The sequence below is a fragment of the Bolinopsis microptera genome, chromosome 2 (assembly GCF_026151205.1).
Source record: "Bolinopsis microptera isolate Bmic1 chromosome 2, MBARI_Bmic_1.0, whole genome shotgun sequence".
In the NCBI taxonomy this organism is placed as follows: Eukaryota; Metazoa; Ctenophora; class Tentaculata; order Lobata; family Bolinopsidae; genus Bolinopsis; species Bolinopsis microptera.
In genome coordinates this window covers 13,580,886-13,593,523 of record NC_087073.1, presented here as the reverse complement: position 1 = coordinate 13,593,523, position 12,638 = coordinate 13,580,886, and the positions used below count along the sequence as shown (strand labels likewise).

The 12,638-nt window shown below is 38.5% G+C and overlaps 4 protein-coding genes across 5 annotated transcripts in view; 2 read left to right on the top strand and 2 right to left on the bottom strand.

Moving 5' to 3' along the window:
- LOC134811932 (CWF19-like protein 2) overlaps positions 1 to 12,638 on the bottom strand; it is an 81,182-nt gene that overhangs the window by 22,554 nt on the left and 45,990 nt on the right. The window lies entirely within an intron of this gene.
- LOC134811931 (85/88 kDa calcium-independent phospholipase A2-like) overlaps positions 1 to 12,638 on the bottom strand; it is a 90,393-nt gene that overhangs the window by 53,881 nt on the left and 23,874 nt on the right. The gene's annotated exons all lie outside the window — the stretch shown is intronic.
- Positions 1,517 to 3,975, top strand: LOC134826809 (uncharacterized). Its single transcript, XM_063839308.1, has 4 exons — positions 1,517 to 1,801; positions 2,304 to 3,435; positions 3,571 to 3,772; positions 3,864 to 3,975. Exons 1-4 carry the CDS (start codon positions 1,517 to 1,519, stop codon positions 3,973 to 3,975), a joined length of 1,731 nt encoding a protein of 576 aa, XP_063695378.1.
- Positions 9,271 to 12,374, top strand: LOC134811254 (uncharacterized). 2 transcript variants are annotated; one of them, XM_063818027.1, is made up of 3 exons: positions 9,271 to 9,945; positions 10,194 to 10,279; positions 10,453 to 12,374. In XM_063818027.1, exons 1-3 carry the CDS (start codon positions 9,336 to 9,338, stop codon positions 10,462 to 10,464), a joined length of 708 nt encoding a protein of 235 aa, XP_063674097.1. In that variant the 5' UTR covers positions 9,271 to 9,335; the 3' UTR covers positions 10,465 to 12,374. The 2 variants fall into 2 exon arrangements, with proteins under 2 accessions (XP_063674097.1, XP_063674096.1); XM_063818026.1 differs by having other exon boundaries at positions 10,194 to 12,374.

The following is a 12,638-nucleotide window of genomic DNA, read 5'->3' as shown; positions in this document are numbered from 1 at the left end:
TAATACCGAGCTGAAGGATTGGAATTCAGCCTTGACAGACTCTCCGACTGACGATTTAACTGACGTCTGCAACAATTCCAACTGTTCATTTTTGCAGGCTAGTAGTTCTGACTGCAGCTTAATGATGGTCTCCTGTGTCTCGAACATAAGATGTTTGTCTGAGTTTGAGGCCATCTTGTAGTCCGTGGATACGACACCAGTGAACTCCTCCAAATATTTTAATGCCTCGTGCAACAAGTCACACGCAGTGTCCTTGTTCATCTTCTTCACGCGCGAAGGGGATAGTTACCCAATTGCTGTGATCTCCATCTCGTTCATAGCCTTGCTGAGAAGTTCAACTGAGTCACCCCTTAACATGTTGATCTCCTTTTCACCATACTCGTTGGGCGGGATGGTCATGGTCGTGTAACACAGTGATACACAAACCACTGTAGCTGCACATTACAATCAACAGAGATAAGCACTAAGATAAGAGAGTAAGAAAAGAGCAACGTATGCAATTAGTGTAATACTGATCTTTCAATTTAATCAAGTGATTTGGTAAATGTCAAATAGTATATATATTGGGGGGGGGGGGGGGGGGGGGGGGGGGGGGGGGGGGGGGGGGGGGGGGGGGGGGGGGGGGGCAAAAGTCAGTACCCATACGTTGGCCTTAATAGCTCAGTCACCGAGTGCCCAATTGAAATAATTCGGTTGCCGAATTTCCAAATTTTGGTGACGGAATCTTCGAACAAGTAGGTACAGTATGCCATTTGCAAAGCAACAACTCTCAAATATAATACACGGTGGTGGTATAAGACCCAACGTATGGGTACTGACTTTTGGCCCCCCCCCCCCCCCCCCCCCCCCCCCCCCTGTACGATAAATTAAAATAAGTGATGCAATTGGCAGAGCACAATCGTAAATCCTGAGCTATAGAAATAATCTAGAAATGTTGTGCTAGTATGATACAATCAAATGGAATTTGTAGGGTCAATCTGATTTTGGGAGGAGTTAAAGCAGAATTTTGCTGAAGAACTGTCCGGTGTAAAAGAGATGCTTAAGGAAATCTTGCCAAGTAAGCAAAACAATGCTCTAGCAAAACCTCCAATGACTCCCTGCAACCCATGGGATGATTCTCAGAGGACTGAGAAACTTCGCAGCATGATTGTAATTAAGAATGATCAGTCACCAATTGATAAAAGTATGTTGGAAGAAAGCTGCATCAAGAATAAGATTAGTATTGTTAACACAATGAAGCTCAAATCTAATGATACTGCCGTTATTCTTAACTCTAGGTCTGAGGCAGAAACATTGCGTGAGAAGCTTAGCAAAGCTTCCCCCCAACATAGTACATCAACCGTAGCCACAAAGTTACCAAGAATAACAGTTGTTGGTCTTGAGCGTGATTACTTGAAGGAGGAAATAAAGGAAATGATAGTTAGTCAAAACCATGGAATAGATCTGCTCATCAATGATCCAGGTACCAGTATAGAAGACAAGAAAATTGATGTAGTAGCTATAGTACCCCTAAAGAATGACCAGAACTCCTTCAAAGCCATTGTTCGTGTCAGTAATCTTGTACGATCTGCAATTGCTAAACAAGGTGATAAGCTCTTTATTGGAACTCAGAGAGTTTGCAAAGTCTATGATAGCTTCTTTGTCCTCAGATGTTTTAACTGTCAATCATTTGGTCACCATAGCAAAAGTCACCAAGGTCATTGCAAAAGTGAACATGTCTGTGGCTTTTGTGCAGGAGCACATGAAACACGGACATGTGATCGCTCCGCTCCATTGTGTTGTTCAAACTGCAAGAAAGCTGGTAAGCATGGCAATGAGCTTCTACATGCAGCCTATGATCCTGTTTTGTGCCCCATATTCAAAGATTTGCAGGAGAAAGTTAAAAAGACCACCCCTTTTTACCAAAGCCACAACACGGACAGAAATCACTGAGCTGTCTGAAATTCTTCCTTTTCAATCCATGGTCACTTGTTAACAAAGTAAACGATATTATGTGCAACTTATCAGACAAAAGCATTGATATTGCTGCATTCTGTGAAACTTGGCTAACAGATGTTAACTGCCCCACCACTGCAATTATTAAGTCTTACGGTTACAGAATCATACATAATTTCAGGAAAGACAAAAAAGGTGGTGGAACTGCTTTGTTGTTTAGGGGAGAATACTCAATGTCTCAGTTCCAATGCTCTGCTACTTTCTCTACATTTGAGTACACAGCTGCATCAATCAAAACAGCAACAGGCACTAAGGTCATGTTTGTCTCTTTGTATCGACCTGGTTATCTCTCCTCTATCTTTCATCAGGAACTTGATTTACTTCTGTCAGCCATCACCATGAAGTGTGATTGTCTCGTCATTGCTGGGGACTTGAACATTCATTTTGAGAATAAGAATGACAAGCTTGTTAGGAAGACGCTTTACTTATTTCTGTCTTACGGATTTAATCATCATGTTAATGAACCAACCCATGTTGCTGGTGGATCACTAGACCAAATCTTCTGCTTCTCTATCAAGAATCAGCTTCAATGCAAGGTTTTGGTTGATAGTGTGAATAGGCATGGATCAGATCATTTTCCAGTCTATTGTGACTTCTCTTTGGAATTCGAAAAGAAATATTTTAAAGATATCACTTACAGAAATTTGAAGACTGTGGATGATGACCAATTTACCAGTGATCTCTTCGATATAGTAAACTTGATTGATCTTGGGAAAATTGGAACTACTGATATGAGTGCATCTGTTGCCAACTTGAACGACTTGTGTGCTGAACTCCTAGATGAGCATGCTCCAATAGTCTCCAAGAAGGTTTCTGTTATTGATTCTGCACCTTGGTTTGATAATGAATACAGGGACTACAGAAAGCTGAGAAGAAAAGCCGAGGCAAAAACTCGTAAACCAACAGCAACGCTTGAAGATAAAATCATGTTTAGAGACATCAGCTCAGAATGTTCTAAAATGGCTGATCTGAAGAAGAAGGAGTACTTTAAGAATATGGTAGAAAACTCTAAAGGCAACCCAAGAACTTTGTGGCAGCTGGTCAATAGAAATTTAGACCGTAAACAATCTAATCCTCTGCCAGATTACACAGATGATCTTCCAAAGCTAGCAGCAGACTTTAACGCCTACTTTACATCTAAGATTGATAACATTAGGAAAGATATGGATCATGATCGGTTTACTCTTCCATCAGACTCTTCTGCTGAAGCTCCCGAATCCTACCACTGGTCTACCTTTGAACCTGTCACATTAGATGAGCTAAAGGAAATCATTGACGAGTTTGGTATCAAATGTTCACCTTCTGACATCTTACCTACTACACTGCTTAAAGAGAACATCAGCATTCTGCTACCATTACTTCTACAGATTGTTAATGCATCCTTATCTCAAGGTTCAATGGACGGAGTCAAACTTGCTGATATTGTTCCCCTCCTGAAAAGTAACTCTCTTGATCCTAATGTCTTGAAAAACTTTCGCCCTGTCTCAAACCTCACTTTCCTTGGGAAGCTAATCGAGAGAGTGGTGTTAAAGCGCCTAAACGATCACTTAGATAAGCATAATCTCCACTGCCCAGAACAGTCTGCATACAAGAAGACCTTCAGCACAGAAACATTATTGATCAGAATATGGAATGATCTTCTAGTTGCATCAGATGAAAAGAGTGCTACAGTTGTCATGATGCTTGACCTATCGGCGGCGTTTGATACTGTAGACCATGATGTCTTACTGAACATTCTCATGAAGGAGATAGGACTAAGGGGCACTGTGTTAAAATGGTTTACTAGCTTTCTAAAAGGTCGTGCTCAGAGAATTCGACTTGGTTCTACTCTCTCTGAAGAAATAGTTATTAAGTTTGGTGTTCCTCAGGGCTCAGTTCTGGGACCTGTTCTGTTTAACCTTTATATCAGATCCATCTATAGATTTGTACAAGGAATGGACTTCACAATTTATGGGTATGCAGATGACCACCAGATCTTAAAGAGATTTAAACCCATCAACCAGTGCGAAACGTTACTCTCTAAGCTCAGGGGATGCTTTGCATCTATTAGAGCTTGGATGAAAAAATACTTTCTAGCAATGAATGACAGTAAAACACAGATAATCGTTTTTGGTCCTATGTCCGTCCTACGAGAGATCAATATAAAGGGAGTGAATTTTGGGAGTGACACAACTATTCGATTTGTGAGCACAGTTAAGAATCTTGGGATACATATGGACTCTGGGCTTACTATGAGCAACCATGTTGTTGAGTTGAAGAAGAAATGTTTCCTAACACTACGCAACCTCACTAAGATACGGTTTCTGCTGACTACAAAACAGCTTAAGACAATTGTTAATAGCCTCGTTGTTTCTTGTTTGGACTACTGTAACACCATGTTTTACGGCATCTCCAAGTACCTCATACATCAACTACAGCTTATTCAAAATGCCTGTGCAAAAGCAGTAACTGGAAAATATAAATTTGATCACCTAGGCGACGATCTTGATAAATTGCACTGGCTTAATATACCTAAAAGAGTGATTTTTAAAATATGTCTCCTATCTTTTAAGGCTATTAATGGAATAGCGCCACTGTACCTTCAAGATATGTTTAAGTATGCTCACCATGGACACACTGTTAGGCTCATAGTCCCTTATCGTTCAACCAAGGGTTTTGGTGATCATAGTTTTAGTGTGGTTGGTCCACGAGTTTTTAATGCACTACCAGACTCAGTTAAACAATGTTATTCTGTTGAGGCGTTTAAGTCCGCACTGAAGACTTATTTGTTTACTTTATCTGACACTGAGGTAGCAAAAATGTTTTATTAATAATTTTAACCCTCTCTTTGACTTATCTAAATTATATTAGCTTTTTGGAAGTTTTATGAACGAATTTATACATAGAACTTTATTTTGCTTTTGATATATAGTTTTAAAAGTATTTTTGTAAACTAGTTGTAGTGACACTGCTGAGTAAAAGTGTACGCTTAATAGTGGTGTTTTTAAATTTCAATTTTAATTAATTAATTGTGGCATTGTGCACTGACCAGTGCAGTATTTTAGTGGAAATCTGAGCTCCTACAGTAAGCTGTATTTTCTTCATTCACAGAGAGAATTGCATGGATTGCTCTAGTACTACTGTGGTATTAAATTTGGTAGTGTAGAATTTTGAGACTGCAGGTCAATCCCAAAACGTAAGATGAGTCTTTCTTGTGCACAGCACATTTAAAAACAAAGCCTTTTAACCTAAGAAAACTTTAGCAGTTTATCTTGATCACAAGCAGATTTTTAAAATGTTACTTTGCTTTCCTATATGCATCCTTGTACTCTGTTAATTGCAACACTTGAATTGATTGTGCTCTGCCAACTGCATCACTTGATTTAATTACTATGTTGTTGTATATATTGTTTGAATGACCTTTTATACTTAAACTAGAAAACCCGTGGTCACAGGGAGGAAGCTGATAGTATTTTTTGTTAGTAAGTTTAAATCGCGTCAAAAAATATCCTACACAACCGAAGATACAGCCAATTAAAATGTTGTTTGTACTAAACACAGCGTAATATCAACAAAACCGATAAAAATGACGTTTGAACAATCATTGCACGTGCGTGTAACTGTGTAATAACCCTCGTTACCATGCAGTTACTACGCAAGTTCATATTTTTCGTTTGATTTGCACGTGGGTGGTCGTACAGTGTACATACAGACAGAAATAATTCTTTGAATTATAGTTTTAACGGCCAGGTAGCGCAGTTGGTTAGCCAGCTTTGCAATCGTGAGGTTGCGGGTTCAAATCCCACTGCCTGCCTGGTCGTGGGGTGAGTGTCGTTGACATTCAGCTAAGGATCGAGATCGTGAGTGGTCTATGCAGCCCCCCGGTCTACTCAGCCGAATACTTGAGAAATCGGGTGTGAGGGTTAAATGAGGAGCTGCACATTGCAGCAAAGTCTTGGGCGAAGAAAGTATGGTACACAAGTCTACCTTAACCGTCACTGGCTAAAAACAAATCCTTCGGCTTCCTGTAATTGGCTGGTTGCACTTGTGTAACAATCCCACATCCAGAAACACGCCATCTTGCCAGGCAGCCTGGGAGGAAATAAGAGGAAATAGAGGAAATTTTTGAGAAAAAGAGGAAATTTTTGAGAAGTTATTATATATTACTCCTAAATTTCAAAATATTTTTTTGGAATAAAGACAAATTAATTGAGGAAATTTTCGATTGTATAAAAATCAAAGAGGAACATCCTGTCAGTTTTGGAACACAGTGAAATATTCTGATTGGAGAATGCAGATTGCTGTTGTGAAGTTACCAAATTTACGTGAGTACTTGATTCTTTTCAATCCCAGTTTATTGCTGTCCTACAAATTTCTTTAATGCCAAATGTCGTCTAAAACACCCTATTTCGCAAAAAAATTCCGGGGGGCTGCGCCTCCCTAGCCCCCGCGGGCCACAGAAAAAAAGGGGCCACAGAAAAAAAAAGGCAAACTTGCGAGCGAAGCAAGCGGGCCACAGAATTTAGAAAAAACGCATCTGGGAGGAAATATAAAACTTTCTGGATGTGGGGTAACAATATGGCTGTTGGAATACTCCGAAGTAAAATAAGTGTCTAGATTACAAAAAGTAGAGATACTTAAATTTAACTGTGCTAAACATTTTCAACAGAAAATGTATTATTGTCTATTTTAAGTAACTACACATTTTTTTTTTCTTCACCGAGCCGTCAGTGTAACCAACAATGTGTCCGCTTTATGGAGGAGCGGAATCTGGACTAGGGCTAGAGAGCGTTGGAGTATTTCCGTTTTGAAGGATTGTGAGAGGTTGAGCAAAGCTGGTGCTATGTCTAATAGGTCAAGAGGTGGTAGTATCTTCTTGAGCTGGTAGGAGAGAAGGATAGAGTGAAATTTAAGCTTTCCGTCTCTAAGTCCGTTGGTGGCTGACAAATTGATGTTAAGCCTGAGAAATGGAGTGAATCCTAAGGTCAAGAGGAGGGAGTTCAGTGAGGACCTCTAGGTAGCAGGTCGGTGAGGAGGAGATGGCTCCTGTGATCAGGAGTAGAGCTGATCTATGGTTTGAGTCCCCATTTTTTGCTTCATACGGATCTTATAGTGTGCAGGTTTCTGATAGCTTTGTTGAAAGTGGCATCTATGTGGTGTCTCCTGAGAAGCTTCAAGTCGAGGGTTATACCAAGGTACTTAACCTCATTTTTAATGATCTTTTGGTTAGTATAATTTTTCGCTTCTTCTGCAAGAAAACAACAATTTTTCAAGAAAACAACAATTTTTTATTTAAATCAATTATAGCAACAATTTGAAAAACTTTAGTTCTTCTATTACCATGGAATATACAACGGGTATGGTGACTTGGGCTATTGAGTTGTTAAGTAGATTAAGATTAGTAAACCTGCACTTGCATTGTATTTATAGAAACTAGAAATTAGGCTTCACGGTAAAATGGAGAAGCAGGCTGATCTTGGAGAGAGCAGACCGTAAAGTTTACGCACCCACCAGGGCTACCTACCTACCCCAGTTGTTCTTTTTGGTTTATCAGCTTGTATTGTTATATTTATGGACCCCAAGTCACCACACTAAGAAGGAGTATGTAAAAAATAAATAAATAAGTTAAGTTAATCTCATCATATCAGTTTAAAACAGTAAATGTTAAGTTGAGGATTGAATTTCCTAGTTAATTTAATGGTTCAAACGTTTGGGAATATAATAATGTTGGTATTTGTATCTGCTGCAGCAATATCGATATGTCATTTGTCTAGAAAATTTTCGCCACTTAAATAGATATTGGGTCGGCAATTTGGTGAGTGAGTGATGAACTGGTTTGGTCTGTGACTGAGTGAGGGGCGATGTGAAAGTTGTGGTAAGTCCAGGTGTTATTATTGTTGATGGATTGGGATCCCAGGATGATACTTTTACAGCGTAATTTAACCAAAGATACAGAAGTAGTGAGGATTTCCCCATTCTCATTTAGAATCCGTTTATGTATGCTATTCCACAATTTGGAGGCTATATAAAGAAACGTGTTGGTTTTTCTTGGGAGGATTATGACATTACTTGTATCACGTTTTGATGAGTCTATAGTACAATACAACGAGTATGGAGTGCGAAATTTCATAATTCGAAATATCTCAGATATACAGTGGTATTTGTACAAGTTTTGAACAGTAAGCAATTTTAGTCGATTAAAAATGGGCTTGGTGTGCTCCTTTTCGAAAAAAGCAGCTCCTAACCTCTGTTTTGTATAAGGTCTGGCTCGTGCACAAGTGGCATGTTTGTCAAGGTATGCATTTAGGTCTCCAAAAAGGATTCTTATACAACGTTTCTGAGTTATGAACAGCTTATCGTTTGGTTGGTCTTTGAGGGCTGAGCCCCAAACACTTATTCCGTAAGCAAGATGTGATTCCAATAATGCAGAGTATATTTTTTGGTAGTGTTCCCCTGGAACTGAATGTTTAATCCTGTTAAGTGCTCCTGTAGTGGACCTAATTTTTTTTCTTAGATATTCTATATGTGGGCCCCAGCTAAGTTTTTCATCAATTACTACACCAAGAAATTTGGTGTTGCTAACCTTGACAATTTTGTGTCCATTTATAAATATTCCTTGTGATTTGTCATATTCATTGGCATACGGCCTAACTCTGGCGCAGGTTTCATCAGATTCATATGCAGGTAGAAAATGTATGTAGCAGCATTTAGACATATTTATATGTAAGAGATTACTTCTCATGAATTTGCATACGAAATCAAGAACTTTATTGGCCTTCAAGTATGTTGATTCTTTGGACGGTCCAGTGATAAATATATTTGTGTCATCAGCATAGAGCACAAATTTGCATTCATCGCCTTTGTAACAGTTTATTATGTCGTTCATATATAATAAGAAAAGTAGAGGGCCTAGTATGGAACCTTGGGGAACTCCATATTTTACATTCATAGTCTCTGATGTAGTGTTGAGAAATGAAACATACTGTGATCTATCGGATAAATAGCTTTTTAGAAGTCCTAGAGCTAGACCTCTAACCCCATAATTTTCCAGTTTCCTCAGGAGAATGCCATGGTCAAGAGTGTCAAAAGCTTTGCTTAGGTCAATAAAGATTCCTAGAACATGATTACCACTGGATGTTGATGTTGTGATTGAATCAACTGATTTGTGGAGTGCATGTGAGGTTGAGTGGCCTGCGAATATCCCTTTAACAGTTCTTTAATCATCCCATTACTGATAATTCTTTAAATGGATTTGAGAAGAATAATAATGTTTAATGTAATAAATTAATACCTACTTTTCAGTGGTAGACTCATGATAAATGTCCTCTTTACTAACTATCGTGGAGAGAATTGACTGAGCTATGAATGTGGAAATAAAACGATCTAATGAACGAGTCCGAGCAAAAAATAACAGGCAGCAATTCAGGAACTTGATCGAACATCTAAACAAATATGTGTATGACGAGAGGCTCAACACAAATAGATGCTTGTCAATGACAACCTCTACTCTGCAGCTCATCAAATATCTCGAAAAAACCAAATGTAAGAAGATCCTTGATGAAATAACTAACTCGAACAGTGAAGAGCTGTATGTTGATGTTGAGACTTTTGACACTATTGATAACGAGTTGTCTCCAGCAGTTATCAGCTTTGCAAAACAGTCCAAATTTTTGATGGAAGAGTTCCCTATTGATCTTTTGATGAATGTCTGGAATTTAGCGGGAATCGGTTTTGAAGAATCTGGAAGAATTTTATACACATCTCGGAATCTCTTAAACCGGCTTGGGTTGATAGAACCGATTGTTGGTGAGGACATCAAGGTGATACTAAGTCATGACAGTAAAAGAATCCTAGACAGAGTTTTCAAGTGTAAAATCTTGCGATGGGTTGGCTACATTGATGTACAGAAACCATCTGGGAAAGAAGCTGTCAGTATTCTATGGAATGGCAAATTACTTACTGATTCTAATGGTAAGCCATAATTACACAGTAACAATTTATATATTGTGTCTTTAATACTTTATTTCTGCAGAAATATTATTTCCTTTAGTTGGATGTAAATCTAGTACAGACTACAGTGCACAGCATTTTTGTCACCCTGATTGAAAAGACCACCAAAAATGAGCAAATTCCCCAATATCTCAGTTTGCAATATTTTTGCACGAAACTTTAACTGTAAAAAGTATCACTTGTTGTGTTTCTAGATATTAATTTTTCAGGAAACAAAATGTACCTCGGATATCTGGAAATGAAAGATGCTATTTACTATAACCCCGGAGGAATTTTCTGGAACAAAGAAGTTTTGGTAAGTGCTGATTTCACCCTCCTTACACGACACTTCTACATCGATCAGCTCTTAGGTTATGATAAGTTTGATGCTGATGATATCTTTGCCCATGTCCATCCAGTGGACCTAATTCAATTACAAGATCTCGACAAGCGACTACTGGAGCATGGTTACTCTGAGCATGTTTTCAGACTGCTCTGTAAATCGGAGTCTGCGGACGATGTCAGGTGGCTCATTACCCTGACAAAAATGTATCCTTTTCAAACGCAGTCAGGAGATATGATTCTAGTTACATACAGCTGGCCATTTGCTTTCTCAAAATCCACTGATTGTCTACAGGACAAAAGTATTGTTGATCATCTTGAGTTTATACAAAGTAATGATGCCTGGCTGTCTTTGATGCCAAGCTTCATGACCAATAGTACGAGCCCCTCACAGAAACTTGACTGAGGAAGTTGAACAGGTTTGAAATTGGAAGATTTGTCTGCAGTGCAGCCAAGGTAACTGCAGTGGAGTCACTTTTTCATAACGTGCTGTTAAAAGAGATCTCAAAAGTTAAAAGAGACCTTCATCTCTAATTTTTTAGAAAGATACCTGTATCCAAAATATTGATTGTAAGCATCATAGTTCCATAAAACTTTACACTTTGCTGTGACCATATTATGTTGTTGTGGATCTTTTTGTCACATAACTACAGTACAGGAAATAATAGGTGACCACTTCCTTAACTCGTGTGGAAACAAGTCACAAGACTTAATTGCTGGTTTTTTATTGTACAATACTATCGCCTTAGATTTCACGGGTCAGCTATTGTCTCCTGTACTGTAAGCCCTGTTTGTGTACTAGATATTATCCAGACTAGATTATATAGTGGTGGGTTCACGGTTAAATAATAAATACCATGTTTAATAAACAAGGAATTGGTTCAGTGGAAAGTATTTATTGATAATATTCAGTGCATAGCCATATAAATGTGCTCATCGTCTGTTTCATTACATTGAGCTTAATGTTGCTGAATGTAACAATTTAATATGTTGAAGAAAAAGTTGAGTAATTAAACCTACTCATTTTAAATGGTCAACAAATGATTTTTTGCCAAAATATAAAAACGTTTTGTATGTTGATGACTCAATTCTGGTTATTGATTTTGAAGTTTGTTAGAATGAACACACTTTGTATGTGTTTTAGTAACATGCAAGCGCACGCTTGTAGCTTTTTACCTAGCTTTATAGTTAAGTTTATACTTGTTTATCCAATCACAGCCGAGGAGAGGGAGTCTTGTATTGAACCTTATACCCTTATAATATTATGTAGTGAAAATGTATTCTAAATTGCCATCAAATGATGCAATTTCTAAATATTCGATATCTGACATGGGTTTCAAGGCTATTTCGTTTCCTCGATATTCAGCAGGGGAGTTTTATCATTTCATCCTCTTTGCAGTCGTTATTGCGGAGGACTTTCTTCTGTTCAGGGGTGTAGGAATGATTTTCTTCATGAGGGGGCCAAAATAACTGAGCAATTTGGCAATAGAGATCATTTTCAAACACAGTTTCAAGAACGATTCAAATGATACGATTTTAAAGGTATGTTAGGGCCTGTAAGCAGCTCTTGATCTTGCGAAATAAGTTTTGTTCGAAAAGGGATGCATATTGTATTTTCTCGAAAAAAAATTCAGGAAATTTGCATCCAGAATCGAACTCTAGCAATGTGAAATGATAAATCCAGCAAGATTTTGTTGTGCCAATTTAAGGGTCAAAGGAAAATTCCTGCAAATTTTGAAAAATATGCTTACAGTATAGTAATAGGTCTCACTCTCAAAGAGGGAGCAAGGAGGGAGAATCTGGAACAATTTTTGGAAAATTTGTTTTAAGGAATGAATTCTAGCAATGAGGAATGTAAATGTAGACTACAAGGGGCAACTATCGTGCAGTTAGACTGCATTTAAGCAGGATAGGCCAAATAAGGCCCCCCATCTTCCTACACCCCTGCTTCTGTTTGACTACCTGCTGATATCAAAGTGCTTGGAAAACAATTGAAAATATATACATTTCAGTTCAGAAATGATTGTTATGCATAATATATGGGTGTTATAATTCTATTAAGGGGGGGGGGGGGGGCCAATGGGTATTTTTTTGTGAAACTTGATTTCGAGATAGCAGTTGACCAACAAACTAGGACCAGTGACCGAACTTTTGAGGGGGTCCCGGACCCCAACCGCCAAACGGTGCGCGCAGGGCAGCCACGCCCATATTTGGTCCAAATTAGGCCCAATTTAGCCAAATACCCTGTACATGCCCCAAACCCAGGTTTATGGTGCTCTACTTGTAGCTAGTGGTCTCCTGAACTCGTATATGAAATTTCATCAAGATTGGAC